The 20,488-nt window shown below is 37.4% G+C and overlaps 1 protein-coding gene and 1 long non-coding RNA gene across 2 annotated transcripts; both read right to left on the minus strand.

Annotated features, from left to right (window-relative positions):
- Positions 1-2,781: 2,781 nt before the first annotated feature.
- On the minus strand, positions 2,782-6,683 carry LOC114365067 (uncharacterized). The gene is made up of 2 exons (XR_003656907.1): positions 6,545-6,683; positions 2,782-5,089 (listed from the first exon to the last, which is right to left on the minus strand). It is a non-coding gene; the product is annotated as an uncharacterized LOC114365067 (long non-coding RNA).
- Positions 6,684-9,923: 3,240 nt separating this feature from the next.
- On the minus strand, positions 9,924-11,237 carry LOC114365074 (uncharacterized). Its single transcript, XM_028321530.1, has one exon. The coding sequence runs from the start codon at positions 11,194-11,196 to the stop codon at positions 9,949-9,951; it is 1,248 nt and encodes a 415-aa protein (XP_028177331.1). The 5' UTR covers positions 11,197-11,237; the 3' UTR covers positions 9,924-9,948.
- Between the last annotated feature and the right edge of the window lie 9,251 nt (positions 11,238-20,488).

Raw genomic sequence — 20,488 nt, forward strand, 5'->3', positions numbered from 1 at the left:
GCAAGTGTTTAATTCAAGTAGGTACGTCAGCTTCAAAAAGTTCGTGTCACCCAAAGTGTCCAAAAAGTTGACAACACAACCTTATTCCAATGAGGGCTATCGTTTTTATACTTAACAGTTGGCACCCCTGGCGATTGACAGGACCTTACTCTACAATGGCGCCATCTTGATGAGTGCAAATGCGATAGTCCTCCTACCACTTTAGCGCTCACAAGTTGGCGCCACTGTCTTCGCTACTAGCAAGTGACAGGACCTAACTCTACAGTGGCGCTAACTGGTGAGCGCTAAAACGATAGCCCTCATTGTAACAAAGACGTGTTGCGAACTTTTTGGCTACTTTGGGTGTCACGAACTATTTGACGCTGGCTGTATGACTTAAATTTTTTTCTAATATAAAGACGACCTAAATTGAACTGTCCTACCAAACTCATAGACAGGGGGCGCCACCATCGTTCAACTATATAGTTTCCAACATGGCAAAAATCTTCTTCTTCTTTGGTTTATGGCGATGAACTTGCGTTTTTTCGCCACTGAGGGCACACTATTCCGCCAATGTCCAAAATCGGAACCAGAGATCCGGTATTGACGGTGGCGCCCCGCTGTCAATGTCACGGATAGGACAGTTCATTATTTTGGATCTTTACCTACTTTTGAGTCGCCATTTTGATGGGAGATCTGATCTTGTTACTAAATATAAAAGCTCCGTAGAGTTGTTTACATCTTTAGCTTATTTTAATAAGTTTTTGTTTTGTGTAACCAATACCACTGCTTAATAAACTACTTTAAAAAAATTATTGTTATTTTATTTGATATTTGATTGCGATTCTGTGTCCAAAACTACAAATCTACAACCTATTGTACAATTGTTTATTATCCTGAATGTATAAATATATACAACGCGATCGTTTACTACGCACCACGCTGGAATGCGACTTTTCCTCGTATCAGAGTAAATACAAATGAGTAGGTCATCTACATAGAATCGCACCGAGCGCGGTTTGTATGTGAGCGCGCCAATACACACACATACTGACAAAATTCAGCGCAATCACGACTGGCTCCCCGCTAATCCACGCTAAATACCTAATCTAAACCTACCCGCGTTCGCCCCTTCCTTACCAGCAGGGCTACTGCGAGACGCTATTATTTACGTAGTTTCGGGTCTATCTGTCACTGTCGCTCATTCTGGATCTCGCTTTGCGTGAGAGGAATGACAATAATCGAATAATGTTTTTCGGAGTATAGTTCCAAAATGCTGGACTGTCCTGTCAATGACATTGACAGTGGGGCGCCACCGTCAATACCGGATCGCTGATTCAGATTTTTGCCATGTTGGAAACCATATAGTTGAACGATGGTAGCGCCCCCCTGTCATTGAGTTTGGCGGGACAGTTCAGCGTGGGTCATCTATAACCCCGCAGTGTCGATGTGACAGCTGCCGGGTGCGAAGCATAGAGAAAAGTAATGTGCGAAGTTAACTTGATCGTATTGTAACATTGGTATTTGTGCGCGATTCGCACTGAAAATTGTGTTTATTACGCTGGTTCTGGATATTTGAAATATATATATAAATATATATACAGTTCGTATATAAAATTTATGAAAGGTAGATCAGTACTCGCAATACAGAGACAGGTAATCTGAGCATCACCTACCTTAAAGCCGACGCTCGCTACGGACGGAAGCCAATCCGCAGACTGCCTGAGTATCCTCGGAGCTGATGCTGATGATGATGATGGTAATCGGAGCACGTTTCACTACACACGCGAACAATCGCAAAAGGCACTGTCTTTCGAACGTCACTCATAGACTACAACGTGCGCGACACGAGTGTGCGCATTGAGCGTCGCCGGTCAACTGAGGCTTGCTCCGACCACTGAACGACGGTAGTAAAATAAAGTTGGCGAAGCAAATATGCGATTACCCGCACATATTTTTACTAGGACTGACTGATTTTTTTTGATTCGCTAATCGAAATAACTATGAACTTACCAACGCAGATTAACAAGGTAGCGTAGCGATAACGAAATCGAAACTACGACGAATGTCACTTTGTCTACGTGAAGCAATACGTGAAATACGTCAAAACAAAGTCTGAACGAAGCGATTTCGCTATTACAACTGTCAGTTTTGATTGCAACTTTGTCTGTCAACAAATAATACACAAAAATACATAACTTACACCTTTATTTATTTACATTTACAAAACAATGGTCCACATACATAACTCGTGATGCAATATTATCAATTTGAGCAAGTAACTGCACTAATATACAAGAATCTCAATAATTCGTTGATATTGTTTACAATAATTATATTTAAGTACTATCACCGCAATGTACAATAGACGTAGTGAGTCTTTCGACCGATAGACGGCGCTAGTTAGTTCATTGATCGTACCAAGAGATGGCGCTACTGTCTTCAGCTGTCAAAATAAATTATTCAGGCGGCGTTGTATAGTTCCAAAATACTGAACTGTCCTATGGATGACATTGACAGAGGGGCGCCACCGTCAATACCGGATCGCTGGTTCAGATTTTTGCCATGTTTGAAACCATATAGTTGAACGATGGTAGCGCCCCCCTGTCATTGAGTTTGGTGGGACAGTTCAGCGTGGGTCATCTATAGTAACACATTTTAAAATTGCACAAATAAAATATAATAATATTTTAAAAATAAATTAATGTTATTCAAATATTGGAAATGTCATATGTAAATCGATTGTTTAATTTTACAATTTCCTTATTATTATTGTGTTTGCATTTCTGAATTTATTTTAAAAAGCCTTTTTCCAATGGAATCATACATGTTCCTTATTATAACTTGTTATTAATGTTGTCGAGGTATAAATAAGGGTAATTGACCATTATATTCCCGCCAAAAGTCCTGTAACCATCTCAAATTGGTCTAGATTCCTATATCTATTCACATTGCGCTTGGAAGACAAAGAAATGGATTGCGAAGACAGTATAAAGACAAACCTAGCACCGGTTATTGGAGAAATTATCTAAAATACATTCATTTATTATAAACCATACATACATCAAAATTTTACTGTAAATTTTTGGCCTGCTGTTTTAAAAAAGAAATACGGTAAATTGCCATTTTACATAAACATTTTAAATAGAAATGAGAGACAGCAAGAGAGCAGATTTAAATCTTCTTGATTCAATTAAAAAATTGGATTTTAAAAACATATTCCTCGAATAATATCAAAAAACAACAGGCCGTGGAACTTGGACATTTGTCTATTTTTAATCTATGGAAATAGCTCAGTCTTTTTCACAAAAAGTTCTTGACAGTGGCGCTAGTGTTTTAAAAATACCTATTTATTTTTAAACTACAAGATTTACTTTGTGAAAAGCACTATTGTAGGTATATAAATCTACAAAAATATAGTTTTATAGACATTTGCCACATTTATCTGTTTATATAATCACTTCGCTTCATATTTTAGCGAATTTCAAATGAAAATGTATTCATTTCCACCAACATTTTGTTAATAGAGTAGATTATTATATAGAAACCTCGCCTCGGTAGATTTTATTCTATGAAAATAGTTATAAAAAAGTGTTAAAATCCTAATATACCTAAGGACGGACCCATGTAAGACTAGCAGCTATCGGTAAAAATAAAAAATAAGTTTCATTTAATACATTCGTCACTTACAGCAACCGTAATGGCATCCCGAAGCCCAAAGAAAAAAGATTAAAAATAATTTGTATTTACAGTATTAAAAATAAACAGTCACAACTAACGAATAATAATAATCATTTTAAAAAAATCCCTAATTTTTCTCAAAAAAAATTATACAAGTCAATTTACAAAATTAATAGTAATTTGTTCAAATATTTTATATTTGACATTTTCAATAATGGAAATAAAAAATATGATAGGACTATCACAAATGTAAGACTTAAGCATAAAAATAGCAACATTATGAGGTGGTACACTATTAAAAAGAGTAAAAATAAAATTATAAAAAAAAATGCCAAAAAATCATTTTGCTAATATTTTTTTTCATTCGCCGGAACGGAGGCTTAAATCTAAAGCCTATATTTATCGTAATATTCGTTACATTTTTATTAAATTAAACAAAAAAGTGAGTCTTCTAGTGATGAAAATTATATCACCACTCGAAAAGTAACTTTTTCCCGATTTTTAGGAATAAAAAATACGGTAAACAACCAATTTTCTGATCACGAAATAGATGAAGAAAAAACTTTAGAAATGTTACAGTCAAAAAATTGTGCTGTTCACCCTATTTTTTTATTGTATTCAATTTACAATATGTATAATAAAATGTGTCTAACTTGCTTTGTCTGTCTCAAGACTTCTGCAGTTATTAATAATTAAATTAATAATTATAATAATGTTGTGATGATCAATTTATAAACACAGTTGGCCACAGTTCTCAGGAGTCCTACAAGGCACTACTCTGAGCCCATTATTTCTCCCTATATCCAAAATTCAAATAATTGAAGAGATTCGGACAAGAATTTGTATAAACAACTATCGCAATGAGATTCTATTGTTGAAAGTCTTAAGACAGTTTCAAATGGTCTCTAGAAACGCTAAAACGGTTTGAGCGACTTCAAAAAGGCTTTCGATCCTGTTTTGGCACTTGAAGATTCCCGCTAGTACTTTTATGCGCCTAATATTTTATTTAAGACACTCAACACAATGCAAGAATCATAATATAATTTTGCAAAAATTACCCAATTTTTTTAACATCAGGCCTCTCCCACCAGAGAGTCAAATCCTCCGTTTGCTGGTAAATTTATACTCCTGCAATGGAGACTATTTATGATGATTCCAATATTTTCTCTGGTAAATTAGAGAGTCGTGCTCCTGCAATGGAGTCTAAACGACCTGACAATGACCTAATCTTTGCAGTGTTTTTGTGAAGTCACCCTGTCCAGAGACGTTTTTGGCGCGGGGCGTATGGGACCCCGGGGTGTAAGGAACCCCGGGCCGTTACCGCCTGCTGTTGAGCTCGTAGCCGTTGTCCTTGGAAGGAGCCTTGGCCGGGGGAGGCTTGGCCACCGCGTGCCCCTCCAGTCGGAGGGTGCTTTGCCGGTGGGATGATCTGAGGACAAACAATTTGAGTTAAAATCTATTTTCTGTAGTTTACCGGTCTGTGCTTACTTCGAAAAAAAGTTCTACTCGTATGTTGTTTCTGAACAATTTGCTTACCAAATGAGATTTAATCGCTAACGTTATAATGAGGGTTTTCGCGATTGAAAAATCCGCCATATGGCAATACGTAGACGGGAGCACAGATGAGACAGGACGGGAGGTCCAAATGCTGCATGATTGGTGGATTTTGACATATCTGTCAATGTCATGTCAAAAATAACCAATCATGCAGCATTTGGACCTCGCGTCTACGTATTGCCATCTGGCGGATTTTTCAATCGCGAAAACCCCATTGACCAAAATCATGAACTATCTAACTAACGCCATCTGTTTGTCAGAATCTCGAACTACGTCGTCTATTGTCTAACTTAGACACAGATCCCTTACGATTTCGCTCTAGATATTGATCTTCAACTGCTGATGCCATCTTAGCCAGACATTTAAACAACTAGCGTCATCTATTAACCAACAAACTAACTAACTCACCGTATTAGGCCAGCCACAGCAACTAACCCCATCTATTTATTTATTTATTTAAATTAGGGAAACAAACAATTTTGATATAGGTACAAACAAAATTTAATATAATCAATACAAATAATAATAAACTGTTGATCAGAACCTCGAACTAACTTCGACCACTAACGCCTACTATTGTCAGGCCTGGCTCACTCCGCGCGGTACATCCGATAATTACCTACAGCGAAGCGCCCCGCCGGCGGGTATTATATCAGTCGAGTGTCACGCGCGCGCCCGTCAGGACGCTGGCGTGCGTTGTAGTATGATTATAATTCTATGATCGAAGTATTATTTAAAAATGGACATAAAGAGAAAGAAATATTGTGCGGCGTTCGGGTGTTTAAATTCGAAAAGAAATCTACCGGATTTATCTTTTTTTTCGCTTCCCAAAGATGCTGAAAGGTATGTTGGCCATGTAGGTAATCAATAATTATTAGGATAGTATAGGAACCTAACCTACCATGACTACTGCTCAGAATGCGTTCGTTCGTTTCAGCCAAATGACGTCCACTGCTGGACAAAGGCCTCTCCCAAGGTTTTCCATAATGAATGCGTACTTACATACATACGTGTCATGAGGTACGTACCTCATGACATATAAGTAGATTAATTATTTTTTTCACTAGACAGCAACCCTAACAGCGTAAGAAGAGTTCAGAGGCACGCGATAGAAAGAGACAAAACTTGTAGGTGAATAAAATTGTAGGTACGTAGTGCTGTGCGAGCTGAATTCCACTGTATCGCGTCGTAGCAAGACTCGCATTTATTTAAATCGTCTTGCGGAGTAATCCTTCTGTACCTGTACTATTACTTATTCTGTGCTATTGTCCAGTTAGACACTTGAACTAGCGTCATCTATTAACCAACAACCTAACTAACTACTCACCGTATGAGGCAGGTGACCGCTAGGAGTATAAGTAACGCTCCAAGCGCGGAAAGTCCCCACGCGAGCGCGGCGCGCGCGATAGGTGGCGCTCGCGTCGCCAGCCGCAGTAGCGATGACACTTGCTCGGGGAGCTCGTCGATGCCCTGTAGGTAGATGAACATTTTTCTTTAGTCACTGGTTATCAAAACAACGTTAACAGCTCGACGCGAAGTACCGTTTTTGTGGTGTAAACCCCCAGATGGGGGAGAATTGACTATGAGAAGGGACATGGATCAGAGAAATTTGAAGCCACGATAGCCGAACGGTGAAGGGGTCGGACTGGCCGATTCGTGATCCGGGGAACGCGGGTTCGGTCGACGCCGCCGCTCGACTATTGTGGTGAGCTCACTCGAGATACAAGCAAGCATATTTAGCTTAGTACGAGGGGCTAACGGGACTATTAGTAATAATAATAATAATAATTCATTTATTTCAACACACAGTCATAGGTTTAAGGTTACAGTTAATAATTATAATAATAATAAAATATTTAAATTTCATTTCAATTCACATTAAATTAAATTCAAACAATTCAAACAAGTCAATTTATGCATTTTGCTATTTGTTCGTTAGTCAGTACATTAATCATAGAGCAATGATTAATGTACTGACAGTCAAATCTTGCGGAGAGTGCGTTTAAGATGATGTTGGGGCTGCCCCGGACCCTGCGCACTAGGGATGCGCACCGTTTCCGTAGCGTCGTATAGAAACAGTCGACGCGCCACTCAGCAAACATCCCCGAAGCGCTGCAGTACCGCGGCAGCCCCATCAGCATCCTGAACGCATTATTATATTGTACTCGAAGGGCGTTGAACTGTTTCTGCGTATATGCCACCCACAAGGCACTCGTGTAGAAAGACGTACAAAATGCTCTAAACAGAGCGATTTTGACGCCCCCCGAACAACGAGCAAACCTGCGCGCTATCATATTGGCTCTAACAGACAACGCCCTTCGCTCCCTCTCCATATCTGCATCATCCCTCAGGTCAGAGGTCACCAAATGACCGAGGTACTTGAATTGGTCGACCCTTTTAAGCATGGTACCGTTCAGTTTAATGGGCGGAATGGTGTCAGAACTCTTCCCTTTGACCCGAAAGACCATGCACTCGCTTTTCTTAGCATTATATAAAAGACCATGACTAAGAGCATACGCTTCACATGTACCTATCAGCTTTCGCAGTCCACAAACTGAGGCACTCAGCAGCACCATATCATCTGCGTAGCTAATATTATTGGTACAGACTCCATCAATGTGGCATCCGATACGCGTGCTGCTAAGCTCCTCTATTAGGGCGTTGACGTACAGGTTAAAAAGTCTCGGAGAGGTCAGCCCCCCCTGCCTCACCCCACACTCCAACCTATACGGGTCCGAAAACACATTTGACCACCGAACAAAGTTGACCTGATTTAGATACCAAAACTGAAAGATGTATATTAGTTCTTGTGGCATAGCTATATTCTTTAATTTTTGCCACAGAATATCATAGCAAACTAGGTCAAAGGCCTTTGAAAGGTCTAAAAAGCACGCATAAATAGGCGTACATCGATCAGTATAGTACCTGACAGTTTGCTTTAGACACAGAATAGCAGATTCTGTGGAGAGTCCTGATTTGAAACCGAATTGGTTATCATGGATGCTAAGGTACTTATCAAGCTGTGTGTTAAGCAAACCGTCAAGAACCTTTGCAATAATAGTGGCCAATGAAATAGGCCTATAATTTTTATGGTCACTTACATCACCAGTTTTGCTTTTCACAATTGGGACTACCACAGTCTTCAGCATATTAGCTGGTAGGTATGAATGTCCAATACATAGAGAATAAAACATGGCAAGTACTCTAGGCAGGTGTACTCCAGCATACTTGAGGTGTTCTACACTGAGACTGTCGTGCCCGGGTGACTTGCCTCCCGATATAGATCTAATGGTTTCCCTCACGTCTCTCGCCGTGAACCTAATACTCATTTCCTGCCCATGAGGACCTACTCCACAGATAATCTGTGATGGCCCCAAGGGCGATTTGACGGTAAATTGTTCCCTAAACAGGTCAGCTATAGACTTAGGACTATGGAATCCACTGACGCTCACAGGCAAACCAGGTTTATTATTAAATTTACTAGTAGTTTTCCAAAAGCTACGAAAATCATGCTTAGAATGTAGTGAAGCGAGTTTATCCATCTTTATTTGTTCATAATTATTCTGACACAACTTTAGACGAGATTTAAATATCCTTCGACTTTCACGCATTTCTTCCCAAGCACAACCTACTCGCGGTTTGCCACAAAGGACCCACACTTGAAATTTATACCTAGCCCTCCCGTGAGCCTCCCGAACGTGCATATTCCAACCATTAATATGTTTTTTCTTTCTAGCCCGACTTGCAACACAGCTATCAGAAGCAGAACTGGACAGTGCATCTACTATATCTACATACATTTTATCAATAATACGTCTATGATTTATATTTCTACAATAATTGTCACAACAGTGTCTGAATTCCGTAGGAAAATCTATTTCCTTCAACCGTTCATGACATAATCTATTGAAATGCACAATTTGGTCTTTATTTCGAACCCCCCATTGTACTTTATTATCAAGCTTAGAATTATTATTTAAGTTAATTAATTTTGGAGGAATAACATTAAAATTACATTGAACTATTAAAGGGAAATGGTCAGAGACTACCGGACTATACCTAACAGATATGTTATGAACCGTTGAAAGTGCCGACTTTGTGACCACACAGTGATCCAGCCAGCTCATACAACCATTTATATCGCTCACATAACTATAAGTGTCAGACGTTAGTCCTAACTTCACAACATCTGCACAGTACCATTCCAAGTCAATACAGAAATTACATAATTCATAGTAAAATTGCTCACCTGGGTGCGCATTAAAATCGCCGAGCATGTAAACAGATTCAATACCTTCACTGACAACAATAGCGTTTAAGGTTCCAAGACACTCAGTGAACTCCAGTAAATTTTTAGCACTGTCTGTTGGCATGTATACACTCATCACTAATATCGATTTTTGATGTAACATTATTTTAATTGCACATATTCTTGTATTATTACACGGCACAATCGACACGTTTGGGAACACACTTTTCTGCCACAATAGAGCAACGCCTCCGTAGGGTCGCCCGCGCAGCATGCCCGCCGTCGTATCCACTGCAGAAATACCAGTGTAGGCGAACTCGTCATCAATGCAGCTCAGGAAATCGATGTCATGCGGCAGCAACCAATGCTCTTGTAGGGCGATAATTTGCGATGTCCGACACAGTTGCCTTACGTCATCCACTGAACGTTTGACATTCTTACAGTTAAAACTTGCCAAGTTATACATTTTATTTGCATCATACTTATTTTTCATAATTATTATTAGAGGCCGAAACAAAGTTACGATCATTCGCATATTTCCGCTTAAAATTCACGAATCGTCTGAACAGGATACCCTGCGGCCACAATTTGTTATCTAGGAACACCGGTAACTTATGCTCCGATACAAAAAACTTGTACGCACTATGATCTCGATCCTGTTTAAAGGAGATTTTTTCCAGATTTATCATTTCTTTCGTTTTTCTGTATATGTACTCCTGTATATCTTTTTCAGTAGTGTCTTTATGTATCTTGGTAATAAATATGGGAACTTGTATGTCGGCTGCTTTGAACTTGCCCTCCATATCCCTTGATATACCCGCTGTACCACGGTAACGGTAGTTAGTCTTTTTACGCTTAGACACCGTCTGCCAATTCTCAGAACTGTTTACGTTTGTAACATCTGTGGCTTCACTGACCGTTACCGCACTGTGGCGTTCAACTCGCTTTCGCTTTCGCTCACTGCCTGGCCGCGGTGACGTCACATCAGTAGTTCGGCAGCCGTCGGAGCCGCTCGGCCGCTTATCGCTCACGAGCGCGGGCGATCGTTCACGCAGCTCAGCTGATTCACACTCGCGTTGTTTACAGATTACCTCCATTTCTCTGTATTCTAGCAAACCGTTGCAATTATCTGAGTTATTTCCACCGTTGTTGTCGAATGACTTATTTAGGGATGAACTATTATCCAGATGCGAAAGACCCATAGGGCCACTGTCACAGATCCATGCACCACGATTTATATTCACATTCCGTGCAGTAATCGGCAATAACGACTCGTTCTTCATGTCTCGGAGCAGTTCATCTTTACAGTTAGTTAACTGATCTTGTGTCACGTAATTAGATTTAATGAAATCCAATTCGTTTTGTACTTTAAGCAAGTCCTTCAATAGTTTCGTACAGTCCAGGTGGTCAAACAAAATCGGCGGTAACTTTTCGAGCTGACGAGCAACAAAAATAGGTATCACATCAGGTTCAGTTGATTTAAACAAGTTTATAATGTCGATAATGTCTCTTCCCTCCTTGCCTTTATTCTTCCTTTTTATTTTTATTTTGTCCGTAGAAATGGACTCGAAGAGCAGGGATTTCGAGTTTTTAATTTCCTCACTCGAAAACGACGTAGTACAAATCCGCACTAATGTATCTTCATCCACTATCGAAATTTTATTTTGCACATACGATAGTAGTTCGTCGATCACTATATTACACGAGTTACATTTTATGACGGCAGTCATTTTTCTATCACAAAAGAGCGTACAGACACGCTCACAAACACAGTTTGTGAGCGTGTCTAATAACTCTAACACATTTTTAATAATTTGTTAAGTACACGCACAAATAACTTTCTAGTTCAGCCATTTCGTCCTTAATGTATTCATGCCTTTTCAAATGTAAGAAGTGCCAGTTTAAGTTAGTGTCATTTTAGTCTGAAAGTGAGACGTATAGCTTTTTATCTATAACGTAGTTTTTTGTTAACACAGTTTAAAAGCATTTTTAGCTGTTTGTTATTTCGGATATGATGAGAAACACTCTGAATTCATGTAATGACAGCAACAAAAAAGATAAACGTGAGCAATGCAAAAATCTTGTTATAGAAAAAGCTACGAGTAAAGTAACCAGCAGTTATGAAAAAGTTTGTTATGGTACTTGTATGTTTTGGAAAAATAAACATTTAACTGACTCATAAACTGCACAGTGCTCATTAGTGACGAGTTACTGATTTTTTTTATGAAATCTTATCTATCAAAGGTTTTGTCAGCTTCATTCTTTCTTATCAGGTCTAATTATTTAAATATTTCTTGCTCGCTTTGTTCGTTTCATGCTTTCACCATCAATCCCTATGAAAACAAAATTCCTGTTATGAGTTACCATACGGGTCACTTCAAAATTAGGGATTGATGGTGGAAACAGGCATCAGTTGAATGGCGTCCACAACTGAATAAAGGCCTCCCCGAAGGATTCAGTTTATTTATTTCTCGCTTTGCTATTTTAACTAAGTAAACATAAATTTAAATGGTCCTTAAAAAAGACGCATAAATGAGTAAGTAAATTAAAAAGTAGATGCATATTAAAATCCTCCTTAACGCTAAGTAGTGAATTTGGAAACTAAATCGCTCTGCACACTACATGCAAATGGGGCGAGAAGGGCTGAAGGTATCGAAGTTATTTTTTGCTAGTACGTGAGTAATTCATTTTTATAGAAAGTAATTTTCCGTTATTTCGTTACTATACAAAACTATTAAAGGTACAAGAGAAAAGTTCACTATTCATTTTAAGAGTAGGTAGGTAATACGTCGTCATGTTTCACCTTACATTGTGACGGTGGCAAAACGGCCTATGCCGCATAATTTTGACTAAGATGTACATTTTGTGAAGTTAGGGTACAAGCCTAGTGTACCTTAACTTCACAAAATACAGTGTAGAAGTTTGACTCTACATGAGATCTGATAACTTTTCATGGCAACATTTATTTTTACATGATTTAGATGGGTTTTTTTTCTATCGATAAGAGTTTGTCCCAGCACTAGTGGGATGATAATTAAGTGCTTGTACATTATACTGCGCATACATGCAGGAGGGAGCGGAGCCTGAATAGTGATGATGCTCACAGTTTTCAATAAGTTTCGGATACACGAATATTCATGGGATCAATTATGTTGACAATAGTGCAGTCAGTGCTTTGACATGCTCTTATGTATTTTAGGCTGTGGCTAAATATTGAATTAAAACGCTATAAAGGTATCTGTTTGAAACAACCCGGGAAGAGGGTATGAAAAATAAATAAGAGAATTTGGTGGAGTGGTAGAATCATAAATGAGAAACATTATTAAAATATATGAGTAATGACTGCACCCCATAAGGATAATGGAATGGAACGAATGAAATTATTCTTTATGGTGTTGATATACATAATTCAGTTTAAAAAGAAATAAAATGTTTCTATGTTAGAGATATTTATTTTAAATAGGAATTTCACCACTCTTTGCAAAATATTCTGTTGGTAAATGTTCATAGTCCAAAAAACTTAAATTCAAATAAAAAAATTGTTATATATTTTTTTCTAATTATACACATAAGGATTTTGTATTACCTAAAATTTATTTGATCTGTTTAAGTAAAACGAAACGAGGTTATTATTAAAATTCTACATTCCCAACCGCGGTTACGTTCTTAGTCAAAATGCTTTAAAATGTATACGAATTGTTTTACACACTATTCGCTGCACACAGAAATTTTATTTACATTTTGAACCTTGCTCGGAGGACTTAAAACTTAAATCTTTGTCCGTTTGAAAACGAGCTGTATTCTGTTAGACGCATTAACCAAATCCTGCGCACTTGAATATTCGCGGCGCGTGTAGGAAACCGTAGGGAACTTGCTTTATGAAATTCAAAGCTATTGTAAGAAGAATATGACAAAGAAGATGTTTATTTTTAGAAGTTATTTACGGCAATAAACATGCCACAATTATTTACTGAAATAAATGTATTTCATAATTAAATGGGGGCGAACCCAATACAGATAATGACTCATTTTATTATAAGACTCATTTGCCTTAGTTTTTAAACAAATTATTGCAACTGCTAGTTCAATGTAACATAATAACACTAAACACTTTAAAAATAAGTACGGAAAGACTTTAGACAGTGTCTCCATCTCTTCACAACTAACATCCAGTGAAGCGAACATGTACCGTAACGACTTACTATGCAATCTTATCTTAATAAACAATTTGAATTTGAATCAAAATAGGTCAATGCTTATTTTCGTACTCACTCAAAAATGTAACAAACGACTTTAGGTTTGCATGTTTATGCATAAAAAAGGTAACAATGCTTTTTACCCGCAATCCTGTAAGCATGGGATCTTTCTTAAGTATTTACTGAACAGGTAAACGTGCCTCATCTTGTCATCGCTTTCTGGCGAGATTTAGGTCAGATACAAACCAAGTTAGAAATACCAACGATTTTTTGCAACGGTAGCAAAGATATACCCTGGATATTCTTTTTTCGTAGCCCTTATTCTGATATAAGAATAGATTAAATGGACTGTCGTCTGCGGTGTTTCCGGACGGATACGACCTGCAAGCTTTCAAGAGGAGAGCGTATCTTTACCTTAAAGCCGGCAACGCACCTGTAACGCCCCTGGGTCTGCGGGTGTCTATGGGCGACGGTAATCACTTACCATCAGGTGATCCGTCTGCTCGTTTGCCTGCTATCACATAAAAAAAAAGCAAGGCATAGGCATAATAACATTTGCCATGGCACGCACAAGTGCAAGCAAAATGCACAACGTTTGCAACCTGCAAAGTGGTTTCATTCGCTTTGTAGGTTGTGGATACACGATCCTTGTTGTCCTCCAATCAAATGAAACATTAAAGGGAGGCCTTCAGGAGGGTATTTTCAACTTCCACGCTCATGGTACTTTAACTGAGTGTGTAATCACACAACTTGATTATTTCAGCTCTGCAAACGGCCTCCTGAAAGCTACTTTCGTTATTACCGCTATATTTAGAAACCACTCTGTTGTTTCGTTCGTTTCAGCCGAAAGACGTCCACTGCTGGACAAAGGCCTCCCCCAAGGATTTCCTGTGGGAAACTAAATTGTCGAGTTGACTAAATAAACCCGTGCTTAAACGCACTTAGTTTTTCAAATAGGATACGAAATTGTAGATGTTTCTTACTTAGTTATTATAAAAAACAAATTTTCCCGCCCTTAAATAGTATTTAAAGTGTGGGGAAGAAATCAGTTTTACGTGCTTCAAGATTTACATGCAAATCCTTAGCAAATGGCAGAAGTATGACGCTTAGTGAAGACTGATTACGAACGATTTGACAACCGAAAGTATGTTTCGTTCCAATAACCTAAATTTTCGTTTGTCTACAGAATGTTATGTAAACGCTTACAATTTCCCACCCGCGAGCAATCGCTCCAGATACAAATGGACACGATGCCAACGATCTGAGAAAAATACGCTCCAAATATTCGTAAATACCTGACGTATTTGTTCGACTCAAATTCGTCGGTTTTTGAGGCTTATTTACATATTTTTCATAAACATTACCTACATTAAGAGACAACTTCTTGTCGATGGTTGAAGAGCTATGTTATATTTAAAAAAAATGCTTAACTCTTAATTGAAATAAAGCTTTATGAAAAGCTTTAAGCTTTACACAGTAAAATCTCGACGCGATTTACCTACCTAACTCTGGCTCTCTTTCAACCTGCCACAATTTTGCATTTCCTCTTAAAAATCAGCATTAATAGCAAATGTCAAATGGAATGAAATTGTATAAAATGCAGGGAATCCAATGAAGTTAATGTTGTCAAAGACAAATAAAATGGGCAAAGACTACGTGGAATCGAAGGCGCTTTCGATTGGGTGACAATCTACGTTAGATGCTTTTATTATTCCAGGAAAGTAGAGGGGAATTTTAAGCAAAGTACGACGATTTTACTTATTTGAATTCGGTACAATCTATCCGTTTGAGGGAGGTATTTTTAATTTTAGATTTCATAGAAAAATATTGTACTTTTTACGTAGTGACGAGTTCAGGATTTGTTTATTTAAAAGTGACAAAGGCTTTGTGGTTTAGAATATTTGTTTTAACACACAACACAAAGGCAATCGGTTGAATGATTGGTTGAATGGCAATACTAAAACCAATTCTTTTTTTATCAGTGTTGTTAATGGGTATACTAGGTATAGGAAGGTAGCTAAGAAATGGTGAAACCTTAAAGGACAAGTCGTCAACAGTTCTCATACTTTGTGCCCTAATATCATTTATGAGAAATATTGACAAGAGTGTTCGTCTACAACAAGAAGTAAGATCAAGCATAACCCTATTCATAATACACTGAGCGTGAAGCTCTCGGATTTTTATTGTAATGAAGTCTGTTAAAAAGTAGAGTCAGTTGCTGAGTAGAGGTATCTAGGAAAAACGAGACGTTCTCACTAAAAAATGTAAGAAAATTTCAACGAGAAAAGTTAAGACTTTCAGGACAATTAAGATTGACGGCAATGTTTCATAGTAAATACATTTAAGAATTTAGACAAAAAAATTTAAGCCTCATTATGAAGTTCAGTATACCGTTTACCCCAGCATCAAATTGGCGCAGTTTACCTCAGCCGCTGTAGGGTAGGGTTCAAGTCCGAGAGCTGGATCGCTGGATGAATATGGATGAAGCGGCGCGGCCGATCCAACTCAAAGGCGCCGTAATTCTAACGCTGTTTTGAAGTGGGCAGTTGACCAAAGCATTAGTTGTGATGCAATTTGGTTAGCAAATTATGCCGGGAGTATTTGGATTTGCATATTTTGTATTAATTGGCAGGTATAGCCCATTAGATTAAACATAAATAAACAAGTAATAGACATCTCTAAGCTGAAGTGGCAATGGTTAGGGCACATAGTACGCAGAACTGATGTCCGATGGGGCACCAAGGTTCTGGAGTAGAGACCGCGTACCGCAAAACGCAGTGTGGAACATCCAACCATAAGGTCATCATAAAGGTAGCAGGTAGGCGCTGGACGCACGCCGGTACGAATCGATCAACATGTAAATCATTGGAGGAGGAATATGTTCAGCACTGGACGTCCTATAGCTGAAATGATGATGATGATGATGATGATGATGAGACATAACTTATCTTGCATGTCTTTGATAATTGTGTTTAAAAATGGATTGCCATGTATAAAATATTACAATTTTAACAATTTGCCATCGACTGCGATATAGCCTGCCTAAAGCAATTCTTCTTTAGCAAACTACAAGTGCATGAAATTCTACTGCATAAATTCTAATTATGGTCAGACTACGGTCTTGAACGACGCGATTATCGTGACTCGATTATTCGATGTATCCGAGTCACCGACCCGGTGCCGGGGCGCCATCGATTACTGCTATCGATTCGACTCGAGCGATATTCACATAATTTACGTCCTATTGGAGTTAATTGTCTGGGGTGTGACTTTGGATAGTTAGCGAGCAATTTCAATAGTTATCTTGCATCAATATTAATAGCAAAGATGTTCTATGATATACTAGTAGACACACAATAAGAAGTTTATACACACAACCTTCTCAACGTGGTTTTCTGCATACTTTCTACAAAGCTGAGGTAGTGGTTACAAGATTGCATTCTGGAAGCAAAATAATGTAATATGGTGAGCACGAGTCATGCTATGCCATTATACTCGGATGGATACCTGTATGGATGTTAGGATATTTCTATAAACTTATAAAACGTTGTCTATGGCTCCCGGACTTAGACTTTGCTTACAAAAGCAACATAATATTGGAATGTATTCTGTTTTCCTTTGAAACTTAGCTGTTAATACCTAATTGACTATTTATCCTACCAATTCTCCCTGCCAAATTGTCGTCCAAATTGAATATCTAACACTGAAATTATTTTATCATGTGATCCATATTGAACTCTGATGTCAAAAACTTGGCTTCCATAATCATTTAACAATAAAACAAGCTGTCACACATAAATAGAAATCGCCGATAATTTTAGTCAATTTAGTTTGCGATGGCTCCAGTTGGGCGTTATTGGCCGCATCGGCAGCGTTACGTTACGGCCCATAAGATGTTATCGAGTTATCGCCCGCAGTTGTCATACGATTGTTTACAAATTACCGGGGCGGCATTACGTGTCATCGCGAGCGGTTGACAGCAATATAATGTCAATGTGTGTATAAATGTCATGAATCCGTCAAGTTCCATCAAACGTGGTATCTTTAGCAACAAAATTAATTTGATTTGAGAGTGACCAAATTTTTTTTTGCCGCTTGAAACAAGCAGATGTAATAATAAAACACAAATTCAACACAATGTTCAATAAAAACAAAACAAAATAAATATACTGCTAAAATAACAATCACTTACCAGATTTCTTTCTTGCTCGGCTAGTTCACGAAGGCTCGATCATGATGCTATGGGGCCCGATATTGTCACCTGAAACCAATATTTAACTTATGTAAGTTATTATTGTTGACACACCAAAGTTCTTATTTACTTTGGTTGCAATAAGCACCTATTCCAACTACTAAGCCACCCTAGATATCCGTACACAATGCATTTAGTACATAGATATAATTATGTATCTACTTCATCAAATTACAAAGAAACGTTTTAGTTCTTCTTTCAACCTCTTTATAAAACATTTTGCTATCTTATTATGGCCACTCATAATTAATCACCGCTCTCGAAGTCGGCATCTGTCATTTTCGTTAAAGAATCAATTCATTTTTCATTCTTACATCTTCGTTCTACGAGCCCATACTAATATTATGAAGAGAAAAGTTGATTGTTTGTTTGTATTGAATAGGCTCCCAAACTACTGAACCAATTTAAAAATTATTTCACCACTAAAATCTTACAAATTATTTCTGATGAACATAGGTACGAAGTTCGCCGGGTCAGCTAGTAAGTAATAAACATACACGCTCAACAAAATAAACATGTAAGGCTCAGAAATAGCAAACAACAAGCCTAGGGATTCCAACCCATGTTAAACAACACTTGTTTGAAGTAAGTGTCCATTTGTTAAACTAGACTACTAAACTAGCAGGTCAAGTATGCAAAGTTACATTGTGACGCTTTTGTTTCACCTCATCACTTGCTTTTTACAAAAGAAAATGATAAGGCTTAAAAACGAATGTATCGTAGATACTATAAGCTAGTTTTTAGCATTAATAACGTAATAATTCTGAATTTATGACGAAACTGCAAACCTAATTCAATGCAAGCTTTTCTCTCATTTAGTAAGGTCTTCTATAAGATAGAAAGTATTCGAGTACCTACTTACCTACTTATTGTATGTATTGAATAGGCTCCGAAACTACTGGATCGATTTGAAAATTAGAAACCTACATTTCTGAGGAACATAGGCGGTACGAGGTTCGCCGGGTTAGCTAATTTAATAATTATGAACTTTGATCAATTAGGATCAAACTAAAATATTCAAATTTGGAGTCTAGGTAAAGTAATGTGAGAAAAAAATCATTAATTTATCAATCAAACACGACCAAATTAAGAGATATTAATGAATTTACGACGTAAAATATTATTATGGATACTTACAAAAGCCTCGCCAATTCCGCGAATTTCATTCAGGTGAGAATTCATTTTAAAAAACACTTGCCACAACAGCGTATGAAATTTACACAGACTGGTAGAAAACAATAAAGTTAAAATGTAAACCACATAAAAACAGAGATTTTCGGTAAATAAGCATTGAAATTGCACGCCTACCGTAAATAAATCGTCAAACAAAATGTCAGCCAAAGAAAAACTGTTCAATCACACTTTTTTAAATTTGGAATGTGGCAAAGGAATTAAATTGATACAGAAAACTTTACACTGTCACGGACGACCAAATCTTTGGATTCGAAATTTGAAATTTAAAAAGAACGCGTCGCTTGCGCCCTTTCTCAATAGTTTCACTGTTTATTATCTGTGCTTTATTAACGGGCCTCATAAAAAAGTAATAATTTGAGTTTAAATATTATTTAACTGTATTGTTTTAATCATTTATTATTTATAAAGATTGTGAAAATATTATAACATTTTGGTAAATACGTTTTATTGTAGTGACGATCAAGCAAGCTGTAATATTTATTAATTCCTTTGCTTTGTTCTACGTGACGACCTTTTTTCTTGACATTTGCAAGACAGGTAGATACATTCATTATCTGTGGCTGCACGTAAACCAAGTTTTGCATTTTTATTAATGTAACCAGACTTTTAATTGTGATTGTGGTGATTTTATTGTTGTATTTGTGAGATTTAGTGATAAACTTTTGTTTGCATTTTGTTTTTCAAGTTCTAAAACTATTTAATTGTGATTGGTGAGTCGTCATAAATTATCAACTTCAACAAAATGAAGATGGCTGTTGCGGTAAGTGAAAATTGTTGTAATTTTTATTTATTGATTTAAACCTGACTTTTAACTATTTTATGTACTAAATATGTATTGTGTGTGTTGAAAAAGTAATAAAATAGGCTCTGATCGATTCGAGTGAATAATCAAAAGGACACGTTGTTGATGTTTTTACCTACTTATTATGTGGGTATGTTGGAAAAAGTGCATTTGTTTTTTTTCGTTATTTGTTGAGTCACAGCGTTTATGCTAATTGATTAGCATAAACGCTGTGACGAATAGTTTGACTATTCGTACCTTTTTATACCATAGAGGCTGCTTTTTGAACAACATTCGTTCGGCCTGCCTGATTGCAACTTTTAAAATTAAATTACTGTCTGCATTATATGTCTAACGCTTAACTTAGACAGTGCCTGAGGTGTGGGGGCGGCACGGTAGGTTGTTTTTGTAAGGTCAAACGTCAACATTGACTTCAGATGTAAATAAATAAATAAATAAATATCTTTGGACAATCTCACACAACGCCATCTAGCCCCAAAGTAAGCAATTAATATGCTTGTGTTATGGGTGCTAGCTTAACGGATATACTACTTATATACTTTTTTTTAAATACATACATATTATACATAATAACACCC

The sequence above is a fragment of the Ostrinia furnacalis genome, unplaced genomic scaffold, assembly GCF_004193835.3.
Source record: "Ostrinia furnacalis isolate ACB-3 unplaced genomic scaffold, ASM419383v2 OfSCF7552, whole genome shotgun sequence".
NCBI lineage: Eukaryota > Metazoa > Arthropoda > Insecta > Lepidoptera > Crambidae > Ostrinia > Ostrinia furnacalis.

Excerpts from the sequence above, each read along its gene's own strand:
- LOC114365074 (XM_028321530.1), bottom strand. The coding sequence starts at position 11,196 with ATGACTGCCGTCATAAAATGTAACTCGTGTAATATAGTGATCGACGAA.